The 12,341-nt window shown below is 41.2% G+C and overlaps 1 protein-coding gene across 4 annotated transcripts in view; it reads left to right on the top strand.

The window, feature by feature from the left end:
• Positions 1-9,612, top strand: part of LOC5568727 (endothelin-converting enzyme homolog) — a 97,644-nt gene extending 88,032 nt beyond the window's left edge. For all 4 annotated transcript variants that reach the window (XM_021857466.1, XM_021857465.1, XM_021857464.1 and 1 more), the window contains exons 8-11: positions 701-853; positions 923-1,029; positions 7,505-7,945; positions 8,034-9,612. In XM_021857466.1, coding sequence (XP_021713158.1) covers positions 701-853; positions 923-1,029; positions 7,505-7,945; positions 8,034-8,133 — 801 coding nt within the window. In that variant the 3' untranslated portion in view covers positions 8,134-9,612. The remainder of the gene's footprint in view (positions 1-700; positions 854-922; positions 1,030-7,504; positions 7,946-8,033) is intronic.
• The last annotated feature ends 2,729 nt before the right edge of the window (positions 9,613-12,341 follow it).

The raw sequence follows: 12,341 nt of genomic DNA, 5'->3' as shown, positions 1-12,341 counted from the left end.
CTCTACCAAAACATAGTCAATATCACTACACAAGAAAATTTCTTCTGTTGATTTAACCAGAGTTGTAGTATTTTTGACTAGAAACAATCTTGATTTGAGAAGTTTAGCATCATACTTTTGACCACATTGTGTTGTACGGTGGGTGTCACGGATTGAAATACAATGCTTTGTAGTGGATGCTACTATGGACATAGTCAAATTTACTGCACTGCTCAGTGATTTTCACCAGATTATAGTAAACTTAACAGATTTTTGTAGTCGGTTGAAAGTCGTTGGTGCAGTTCTTAATTCTACCATGGATTTGGTAGATTATACAACAAAATTTGTTTGCGTGTATATGAATTTTCCAATCATCATCGTTTTTTCATAACAATATTCATGTTCCTATACTGTTACTACGCAAATGGAAATTAACACTCTTTTCTTGAAAAATATGAAGTTAGTGTAGCAGTTCTATATTGAAAAATAAAAGCATAAGAAGAGAATCGGAATATCTTCAGAACCGGGAGACAAATGATTAAAATGGAGACAGGTTCTAAAAACTTGTATAACTTGAGTACTTGTGAAAAATATGAAAAAATGCTCAAAAACCAAAAATGGGTACCGCGATACGAGCATTTTTTTGTGATTGAAGCTTCCAGTAGAAGAACCCATCAAATGATTCTTATTGTTCTTATTGTTTTCATTGCTTGCATTTTAGGCCGAGGAAATGTTCGAAAACATGAAGCAGCATCTGAAACGGGCTCCGTCACTCCGAGGTGCGGCCCTAGTGCGACTCTCCCAGCTCAAGGTTCAGGCCAAGGTGTGGCCAACGTTGTTCAACCGGACGGAAATCACCTCCATATTGGATCAGGTTTGAAATCGATGAAGAAGAACCGAATTTTATTTCGAAGATCGAGTAATGACCCTTTCCTACTTGCAGATTGAAATTAGTTCCGACAATTGGTTCGAAAATGTGCTCAAAATCTATCAACTCAACAACAATCGATCGTCGGCGAGAAACGTCTCGGCGGAAAGCATCCATACTGCGTAAGTAGACAATTGGAACAAGATGGTTTTACCAAATTATTACAGGTTGATTCGGTCCAGGGTCCTTGCATCTTCCTTGCACGCCAATTTCATAATCCATAAGCTTATCGTAAACTAACGCAACAATCTCTTAAAGTTTTATTAAAAAACATCACTTCTACTCAGATCCATCTCAGTGTTATCTTTTGAATATGCTCCTTATTTTGAGCAAGGTTCAGGAAAATCCATAAAAGAAAGAATCAACAGATGCGTTAGTTAATGATGGATTACCAACCTCGCTAGGTTCGCCCAAAGTTTTAGGTCATTTGGATGAAAACTGAGACAGTACAAACCCTTGAAAGGAGCTTGTAGGGGAATTACTATGTAAATCTTAATAATTCATTCCATCGATTATAGTTTTCGCCCATGTGTCCTTGAGGGTTAGTTTTGTACTGATACTGTTATATAAGTTTATCACCTACAACTGTTTTGAACACATAATTGATTTTTTTTCTGAATTGGTACCGTAATTTTGGGTGAAATTGATCATTTTTCGCTGTTTTTCATGTTTGTTTTCTATAATGTTGTCAATGCCAAACAACTGAATACAGGAAAACAAGTACGATGGTGAGCCTCATGGGCTCATGTGCCGAAATTTTCATACAGATATGATTTTAGTGCTGAAAATCGTCTCTAAAATAAAATATCAAGGGATCCCATTTCGGGATGAAATTGATCACTTATTAAAACGATTTTACTGTTAATTTTGAAAACAACTCTACATACCTAATTTGGGCTCTCTGAATCCAAATATGCTTGCTAAATTCTTAACTATGCAATACTGCCGTGAATCGCAAGTCAGTCCCATCTGTAAAAAGTAGGCATTGAGAAAATGGGCTGTGAAGTTTTCAAACTCGTTTTCCATACAAATATTCAAAAAACTCCAGAAGATTGGAACATGTTCCAATCCTTATGAATTTTTCACAACTTGCTTTTCACTACGATATCTTTGCGAGAAAAATATAAAGATCATCAAAACAAGTTACATTTTTGTGTTCCATAGTGCGAAAGTCTGTAGTGGGACTGATATGCGGTTACTTTTCATTATGGGACAATTTGACTTGCTGTTTTTTCCAAATTTTTCCGAACAAATCATATTATTTCATTAGTGCAGCTGAAAGAGCATTGGAAGAGATGTTGAAAACTTAAATCAACTCAATTTTGACGAAAATGCAGATGGGACTGACTTGCGATTCACGGCAGAATATCTATGGAAATAATTAACAATTTAATTTTTGAATACCACAGAAAACGCCTAAATGTAGGTAATTTCCAAAAAAATCTCCTTATGTCTAACAAAAATCAATTATTTTAACAAAATGAGCAAATTGGTACGAAATTTAATGATAAAATCGCTTTCCGGGAAATATTTCAAGCATCCTTACAAACTTTCAGGTTAACACCATGTTCAAATCCTTGTTTGAAACAAGAAGTTTAAAGATGTCCACTAATACTACACCGAACACGATAATGGAATTTAACATAATTTTTATAGATATAAACATTCTTGAAAAAACTTCACAACAAACAATTTGGCAATGGTTAGGGTAAGTGTTCCCTTAGTTGTGGGTGTTCCTATAGTTGCGGTAGTGCCGTTTTCACTAATTTTATTAGATTAACCACAGAACCGACACTGCCGACGTATTGGCTTGTTGATACACGGAATAGTTAGAAAGAGCGTCCAAATTGCTTTAAAACTGATGAAATATTACTGAAATTGCTAAAACTGTACTTGCTTGTACCAATAGTTGCGGTAAAGTGTTCCCATAGTGGAGGATCCCATAAGAAAACAACGGATATCGGAACTATAGGAAAACAAATTAAACATATACCGAAACTAAAGGAACAGTGTACCAATAGTGGAGATATTTTTTTTTCTGACATGCCGTGGATTACTGTGATGAAATATTTTTTCTTACTAAGTCAACGGTTGTTACTTCCTGTTACAACATTAACATGTACATTAATTGCGCATCTTGAATTTTGGCGGTTAAATAAAGTTCAATCGTGCTTAGTACCTCTACTATTGGTACATCTATCCTAATACAAATAACGTTCATTTACTATAGATATTTGTGCTCTATTAGTAAGAAATAAAATCGTGTGACATGGTGATCAATTTCACCAGAATTTACGGTAATATTATTTGAGCTGCTCTACTAGAGGGAAGAACACTCCGAATATGAGGTAGGATCGAATGGGTGGTTTGGAGCGATTTTTTCACCCAAAGTGCTGGAAATATTAACTAAAATCTACATAACTTGTTTGATATTTCTCATCGTAATAGGCAGTGTTTTCTCACGCGAATCGGTCCTGCAGTGGGGTAATATTTATTGAAAAACTGTTTTAAATAGCGTGAGGCAGCACCCATTCATCACGTAACGCAATTGTTTTAGAACAGGTTGACCTAGTTATTTGTTTGGCCTTATGGGCTCTTGTAGTTTTAAAAAAGTACAATTTGTTATTCTACTTACTATTTACAAGACTAAAAATTTGATAACCTAGGGGAACCAGGTACCGGATGATCTGCTGGCCAGATTGTTGGCAACGAGCCCTGTATCTACCGATCGAGTCACCAAAGCGCTCATCGAGTGTTTTTATCTCAGCCAGACGGTGGACCTCAGTTGTTCTCATTCTCATCCGACGGAATTTATTCTGGGTCCTTTGGAGCCTCAGATGGTGGGTTTTGACGCAGCTCTCCTAGATTGGTACACCATATTCAATGACCGGAAGAATAACCTGTTTGTAAACAGCAAGCTTGTTCTTCAGAAACAAGGTTGATTGGTGCTTTAAGCAAGATGTTGCATTTGGAGACCGTTTTGTCAACCTGTTGTCTGAAGAGAAGCTTGCTGTCTAACGTTGAACAAAGGTAGTCGGCCACCTCAGACCAATCCACCGTTAGTCCACCAAGGGTGATTTTACAATGCTCAGCAGTAACAAGTCTGGGGGATTGAGAAACGGGAAAGACGATGACCTGGGTCTTCGCCGCGTTGATACAGATCTTCCAGCTGTTCAAGTAATCTGACAAGACATTCAGGCCTCCATTGAGTCGAGATGTTAACGCTCTCGAGTGTCTACCAATGTAGACGAATGAGGTGCCGTCAGCGAACAGCGATAGAGAGCCGCCTTCAGGGAACTGAGGCATGTCTGAGTTGAAGAGGTTGTATAGTAGGAGACCTAAAATACTTCCCTGTGGATCATTTGCGGGGATGTTGAGTGGGTCTGTGTTGACTCCATTGAGGGAAACCCTGGACGTTCTGTCAAGTAGATAATTTTTTGATGATTTTCACTAAATAGATGGGAAGATTGTATCGGTGCAGCTTGTATACCAGGCCATCATGCCAGACGTTATCGAATGCTTTTTCAACATCGAACAATGCCATGCCAGAGAATTTGGCGAAGGACTTGTTCCGCCTGAGGATGTTGGTTACTCGATTCAGTTGATGCACAGATGAACGACCGCGTCGATAGCTAAACTGTTCCTCGAGTAGGATGTTATTTTGATCGGCTGCCGAAAGCATTGATTCGTTGATTCGTTGATCGTTTTCGATCTTGATAACCTTTCGGCTTTGATAACCCTCAAAGAAGGCTGATGGGGCGACAGCTTTTGGAGAAGAAGGATCCTTCCCAGGTTTCCTGATGGGGATGACTTTTGCTGACTTCAACAACGAGGGGAAGTATCTAAGTCGGAGGCACTGATTGAAAATCAGGGCCAGATGTTGATAGAACTGGAGACTCAATTGCGTGAGCTCCAAGTTCAGGATGCTGTCAAAACCCTGGGCCTTCATGTTTTTAGATGTTTTGACATAGGCCAGCTATTCGTCAGCAGTGATCTTCAACTCCTCCAAGAAGCCGTTGGGAGATCGGTGTAAGTTAGCTGCGTGTTCAGAGACAGCAGCTTCATGTAGGCTAGGAATGTTTAACCCTAGATTGTGTGAGCTGACGAAATGCCGACCTATCTCAGCAGCCTTCTCCGCAGGGGTTATCAGGCGATCCTTAGAGTCGGTGTTGTCTAGTGGAATCATCGGTGGAATTGGTCTGGGTTTGGATTTTGAAATTGTGTTCATCTTCCAGGATGGTCTAGCACAATCTGGGAGAAAAATTTTCGTTTCTAAGGTCCATCATTCTGGCCTTAATAATTTTTCAACGTAGGTGTTGCTCACCTGACCAGTTATTGGTACGTGCTGCTCTCGGGCCAAGGAGATGGCCTCTTCGATGCTCTGCGGCTGCCGATCAACGTCTTCCATGGACGCCAGGGGAGTCTCGTATCCGATATTGGCGTCGACACACCGCTGGAATCGACCCCAGTCGACACGGTGGTAGTTGCGCCGGGTGATTCGATGCCGGTTGACCAGGAAATAAACTTCCACCACCACCGGATAGTGGTCCGAGCTGAGGTCCTGATGAACGACCGGCTGGGATATGTTGCCGTCCATATTGGCCAGGGAAACATCGATCGGCGCCAGGTGTTTCACCATGCCTCGTACCTTGCGTTCTGGTCACCAGCCAGAATGAACTGCCTCTGCCGCCGAGTCAGCTTGATGTGGTCTTGTTTTAGGGCCATCGATGTTCCGTCGTTGATGGTAGCTTGCTTCGGGCAGTAGGCCTGCGATGATTTTGGTTGGACCGATGGAGGTTTCCACCAGAACACCAAGGGTTGTCGATGACTTGCAGCTAGAAGCTCGGCAGCAAGGTGTACATAATTTATGTTGTTCCGCAAAGCAAACGCAACGCCCCCTCGTTCGGAGCCGCACCGGTCTAGCCTTACAAGCCAGAAGTCGGCGATGAAGACGTTAACTTCCGGCTTGATTGCTCCTTAAGGAGTAAGCGTTCCAGTTGAGAACTCTGGTTGTTCCCTTACGGTCCATATCTCGCAAGGAAGGTTTGCACCGAGATGGTCACGGTGTTAGTTGTTCTCGTTTGGAGCGGCATGCTCCCAGCTGCTCGAACAAGCTCATGGTGAGCTCGGTGACTTCCTCCGGAGGGTGGAGGGTCCATCGTCCAACGGGTCGACGGTTGGGGAACGTTCCTGATTGGACCAGCCGGGGCTGCGGCGGCGCGAAGCGTTGCTGGACGGATGGCTTCCGGCCGGTGGACTGGGGGCTTGCTGGCGATGGTTTGATTGTAGCGGTTGTAAGTTCGACACTTGGTACCGGAGCCGCCGGAAATTTTCCTCGGGGAGCGGGGGAGGAGGCGTCTCCGCCTTTCCCGCCTACGCTTGTTCTTGGTGGTAGCCCTCTTGCGGATGTCGATGTACTCGGCCCGCTTCGGGCAGCTGCGGTGGTTGCCGACGTGCTGTGCTCCGTAGTTGACACATTTCGGCTCCGCGCTCTCGTCCACCCCGATGGTTGTTGCGCATCTGCATGTCATAGGTGCGCGTCAGCGCACTTTTCGCATCGTGGAAGCATGTAGCAGTTCTTCGCCCCATGGCCGAGCGCAAGGCACTTGTCACATTGCGTGACATCTTTCTTTTTTGTCCGGTATTTCTCTCATGCGACCACCATCTGGAAGAGGTGCCGGACCCTCGCCTCGTCCGCCATTGTAGCAGAGTCTTTTTCGAGATACACTAAGTACAGCTGATCTCGGCGAGTGTTTCCTGGTTCCCTCCTGATAGGGAACACCTTGGCCAGCCTCAGCTCGTTGATAATTTCTTCCGGGGAGTATTCCGGCAAGCTGCGGAGGAGCACCTTGAAAGGCTTGCTGCCGGGAGGATCGTGGGTATAGCACTCCCTACGCCTTTCCGATAGGTGCTGGCACACCTTCTGATAGTCGGCGCTGGTGGTGCTGGTTATCTTCATGCCGGTGCTACAGAGCTTGAACAGTGGGAAGATTTGCTTGGCTGCAAGCTCGATTTTCGCAGCTGGGGGTTCGGGTCTGCTGGCAGCGCAGCAAACTTGTTTCGCGCCAGAAGTCGGGCATGCAGATCGGAAATTTGCGATCGCAAAAATTAGATCGCACGGAATGTCTTGGCAGTACTGTGCACAACACAAAATTCAAAACGATTCGCGCAACGAAAACTTCCGAACAGAACAGAATTATATGATTATAATGCCGTTCAAGATCATTTCTCTCTTTATCTTTCGTTTGCTTGTAATGCAAATTGGCGCGGCAATTTTTGTCTGTTCATACCGTTCATACTGAGAGTGCTGAGAACACGGAGCAGCAGCAAACTGAGCATGGCGCGCAAAGCGAGGCACATGTCAAGCGTTATAATAAAGCCGAAATACGAATGAAATATAATGAGAGAACAGAACCATGTATGGGGCGGTCTACTAATTACGTAGGACAATTTCCCCACGATAAGATTTTTTGGATGAAAATCAAAAAAAAACATGTATGGCGCGTAAGAAATCTAAAAACCCCTCCTCCCTTATACGAAACATCTTTATCCTGAACTCCATTGGTTTTAGTAGTTTATAATTTACCTTATTTCCAGGTATGCCTACCCGCAGATCGCGAAAATATTCTACGACACCCTGAGCCACTCGATCGTTGTCCCTCTGTCCGTCATCCTGGTGCCGTACTTCAACCCGGTCCTACCGCAGTACCTTCACTACGCCACCCTTGGCACAGCTCTGGCCAAGGAAATCCTCCGTTCCATCACCAAAGCCTTCGAAACCAAGGTCATGCAGTGCGTTCCCAACTCGGTGGACATCTTCTCCAACTCCAGCCGCATGGATCTGCTCATCTACTCGGGCGGGATGCAAATCGCCTACCACTCGCTCCTGTCCCTGTCCGGACCCATCAAGGGCATGAACCGCCTTCCGGGACTGAGTCTGACACCGCCGCAGATCTTCTTCCTCATGTCGGCCCAGGAGCTGTGCGCCGAGTCCGAATACAGCGGCGTCGATGTGCACTCGAATGACTTCGATGAAATGTAAGAAAAGTGGGAAAGGAACAGTCATGGGCGTAGCCAAAAAGGGAACAGAGACCAAGAAATAACATTTTGTTCGATTCCATTTCAGATTGACGTGGTTAATTTCGCAGGGCGGCAGCGCATCGGACGTCTTTCAGTGCCACTCGAGCACAATGCTGAGCTATCAGAAGAACTGCGACATCTGGTAGATAGCGGCCACCCTTGTAGATACGGGATAGAGTAGAGGCCGAGGCTGTAGCAATTACATCAAATCGTAGCGATATTGTGCGTCTTGTTCGAAACTAGACGCGTTGATTGCGGTGCTGCGTGGCGAGAAGTGTCGCAATTGGCGCCCAACAGTATCGGAATTTATCGGATTCTAGGAATCTTTCACTACATATTGAGTAGGAATTAGGCGTTTTAGAATAAACCCAGCAAGAAGTATTATCTTGTTTCAATTTAAGATTAAGTATAAATTGAAATTGGTGGACTTAGCGAAGAAAAAGATTAAATCTGTTCCCACCTGATTTTTTTAGAAGGATACTTTTCAATACCGGTGCGTCAATTAACTGAAAGAAATTGAAAGTTTCTAGAAATGTGCTTGTTTTAATAGCGAATTCATACGCATATCTATTTTACTAGAATTAAAAAATCATTTAAGGGCCTTCCTCCGACAGAAGAAATCAGTCCATTGATGGTATTTGTGCTTTTACTCTAGATCCTAGATGGTTATATTTTGCGAATTCTTCACATACACACACAAAGTTCTAGTGTTAGTTGATATTAGCTACACATAATCTAAAAGCCAAGTTACTGTTAGAGAACAAGGTTGCGAAAATTATACACCCAAAAGCGTTGATTTTTCGGTAGTTTTTACTGTGACAATAGGTGCGATGAAATGTTTTAAATGAACGTAAGGAAATACCACTAGTTACTTGTTTAGAACCGACGGATATTCGAGCTAGGGATACAAATGACCACTGGAAAGCATCAGAGCCTATGTATTCAGTAGCTGGACATAGTGAAGTCGGTAATGTTGTTACTATACATTGATATATATATTGTACTGTTTTATGAAGAAGTGGAGTTGCAGTTTTTAAATGAATCGTCATTGAAACAGAGATGTTTTATAGATCTAGGAACATTACCCAAATCGTCCCAATCGTCTCACGGAGTCAACAAGTGTATGCGAAGAAGTATGCAAAGAATACAATTCTTTGCAGTAGAGGATTGTTTAAGAAATAGACTCATAATAAGATAATCAACCAAAGTTGCGTAGACGATATCCAATTGTTACAAGGTAACACTTTTCTTCCCATTTGATGGACAGAAATCTGGAAAAATGTGTTTGAAGTCCTTATCAATGGTCGAAAACTAGTCGTAATACATAGCGATAGTGATGTGTCATAGTTGTGAACGATTTGAGAAAAATGAAGTGTCCCTTAAATTAGCAAAACATATGATCAAATGATGATGATACTAAAGAATCATGGAAATTGTCGAGAATAAATACCAACTTCGATGGGATTTTGCCCAAGTATAAGCGCTATGGGAAATCCAGTCAGACAAGATCAACGTAATGCATTTACACACTCAAAAGTATTATTACCCCGAAATTAGTGAGAATAGACTGTAAGCTCCAGCGTTTCTTTTAAGAAAACAAAATAAGGTGTTGGAAAATCAAAATAATGACTGTCAAATAACAATTATACCCATAATTGCATAGTTTTCTTAAGCAAGCACCACTGTGGTTTCAAACATGATTTGTCACAATGTCTGCGGTTATTGCTGTCATCTAGATAGATGGCTCATTATCTATCGCTTTTTCGGATACTTATACCTGAATTGTCAAAACTGTGCAGTTATGGGCAGAATAGTGAGGTATGAGAACCGATTAGTAGGGAGCTATGAACTTCTCTAAGCACTATACAAACACTTTGACAGGGTATTCTGTAAAGCTTTGTTTTTCATTACCTTTATAAAACCTCACCCACAATATATCACTAATTCACTTGATTCATGGCCGCCGCTCTTTATCCTCAGTAGCTATCCAGGCTTTCCAGGTCCTTTGACAACAGGTCAATCCTGTTACTTGCTTGCTGTGTCCCACGCCTTCTTGCTGCAACTGGATCAGAAGCCAACACCATTTTTTTAGAGGAAATATTACAACATACCCTACCCAACGTATCCGTCCAGCTTTCGCTACCTTCAGGATACGGGGTTCGCGGTAGACTTGAGCGAGTTCATGGGTAATTCTTCGCCGCCACACACCTTCTCCTGTACATCACCAAAGACGGTTGTCCAGGACTCGAAGTTTTCAGCTTTGTGGAGAACTTTCTTTGCCAATTGACTACTTTCGCCATGATTCGCATTAAAACAATCGATCGTCACGCCCAACGGATCATGCAGCTCCTCAAACTCGGTCAACTGATACGTTATACCAGGTGAAGCGTTAAAAATCAAATGAATGGTAGTGCCAACAACATAAAAAAGTAATGACATGGTAATTCAATATTTTGAATGGCAATGAAATCGATGAACAGTAGGAGGTGTAGATCACCAAATAATTGATAGAGACTCCCATAGTTATCTAGGGTAAACAATTAGGAAAAAAAAGTTACCAAAGGAAATGATCACACAAAATCAAACAATTGATCATTTTAGAATATATGTGAACGATAGCAATAAAATTGATTCCCCACAGACTTAAGATTCATGATAGTATATCTATTTCCGATGACAATCCGCTCCGATCATAAAAAAATCATAAATACTCTATGTTAATGCAAGGTGCTTCCTTGTTGGGTTTCACCGACAGGTCGTTCTGTCGCAAAACGTCCGCCTTGGAATGGTAGGTCTTGGTAAAACTTTTAGATATCAAGCTTCTCTCTGGTATGCTAACACGCGATACAGTTCCCTAGAAAAATGAGCGACAATTGAAACTGAAGCAGACTTAGTATATGCCATAATCAACCAGGGTGCTTCAATTACCGTTATCATAAAAAAGTCATTGAAGCTTTGACTGATAGATGGTTTTTATACCTTTTATACTCTTCTGGAAAGGTTTTTGAAAAAAAAATCGTTAGGTGAAATTTTGAGTTATTCTCTTTTGAAGGCGTAACCGTTAAAATCGCTAACTTTTACAATACAATGCTGGAAGCCGAATTATTTGAGATTATTCAACCGGATCATAACGTGTCCGTTGAATTATACAGCGTAACAAAAATAACATTTTACGTGTCTCAAGGATCAAATTGTGTGTCTCTAGCAGAGATGCATTTGCTCATGATCTGTTCAAGTTCATGTTCTTAAGCCATTGAAGACAGGTGTATAAGCAAAGTTTACATTCCTTCGTATGTCGATGAGCACTTTATCAATAGGCTGACCATAAGCTATCCGGATAAAAACGGGACAAATGAAGAACTAAAACGGATCTTAAAAGACGAAGATAATGTTCTCTCAGATAAATCTATACAATATTTATTGAAAAAAAAAAATACTTTGGAAACTACCTAGAAATTTGTTGAATGATTTATGAGATTTGTCTATTTTAAAAAGTTCGACCTCAAAATTTATTAAGTTTTCAATGCGAAAAATATGATTCTGGATTAGTAGAATTTAGCATTGAGAAAAGAAAGACAGAAATGTTTTCGTTATTCTGATCAAATCATGGAGGTAAAACGTTCTAATACTTCACAATTTCCACTACAAAAAAATATTCTGGGCTAGCAGAATTGCACCTTAGGGAAGGTAATATGAAATTGTTGTCGTTATGATGATCAAATCATGAAACATAAATTGTTGTTATATTTTTTGCTCTCTTTTCTAAAGATAATCTAATCAATTGCGTATCAATGGTAAGAGTAGAATTGTTGTTTAATATAATTTACAAGGTTTGATAGATATTGTATATGGGAGCTAGAAAATTGATTTGAAATATGTATTAAATACTTGGGAAAATTGGATTATTCTCTCATTAGATGCGAAATTACCTTACCTCCGTTTCACTTTGACCAGATTTGATGAATGCTGTAAACTGCGAGAGATATGTAACAAATTTACTTTGGATGATCAATAAAATCGATAAAAGTGTGCAGTCAGAGAGGACCAAGTGCTTATTACCATAACAGCGAAAATGATCTGCGCGCTGAGGAATGCGAGGAAATGAAAATCATTTCAAGAGATTTGTCAGATTTTTTGACATCGTATGATTCTTCTACCTATCCATCAATAGAAATTTTTAAATATTTCTTAATTCGATGCATTTGATTTTGATTTTTGACCATTTACCATATTTGGATGGGTGATCAGAAATTGCAACTGATTGATTATTGCATTTTTTGAGTCAATTTCAGAGTCCGATGGAAGTATATGGTAGTTCTTTGGTGTATGTATGGAATGTGCTAGAACCCGCTTG

The sequence above is a fragment of the Aedes aegypti genome, chromosome 1 (assembly GCF_002204515.2).
Source record: "Aedes aegypti strain LVP_AGWG chromosome 1, AaegL5.0 Primary Assembly, whole genome shotgun sequence".
NCBI lineage: Eukaryota > Metazoa > Arthropoda > Insecta > Diptera > Culicidae > Aedes > Aedes aegypti.
This window is presented reverse-complemented; position numbering and strand designations above follow the sequence as displayed.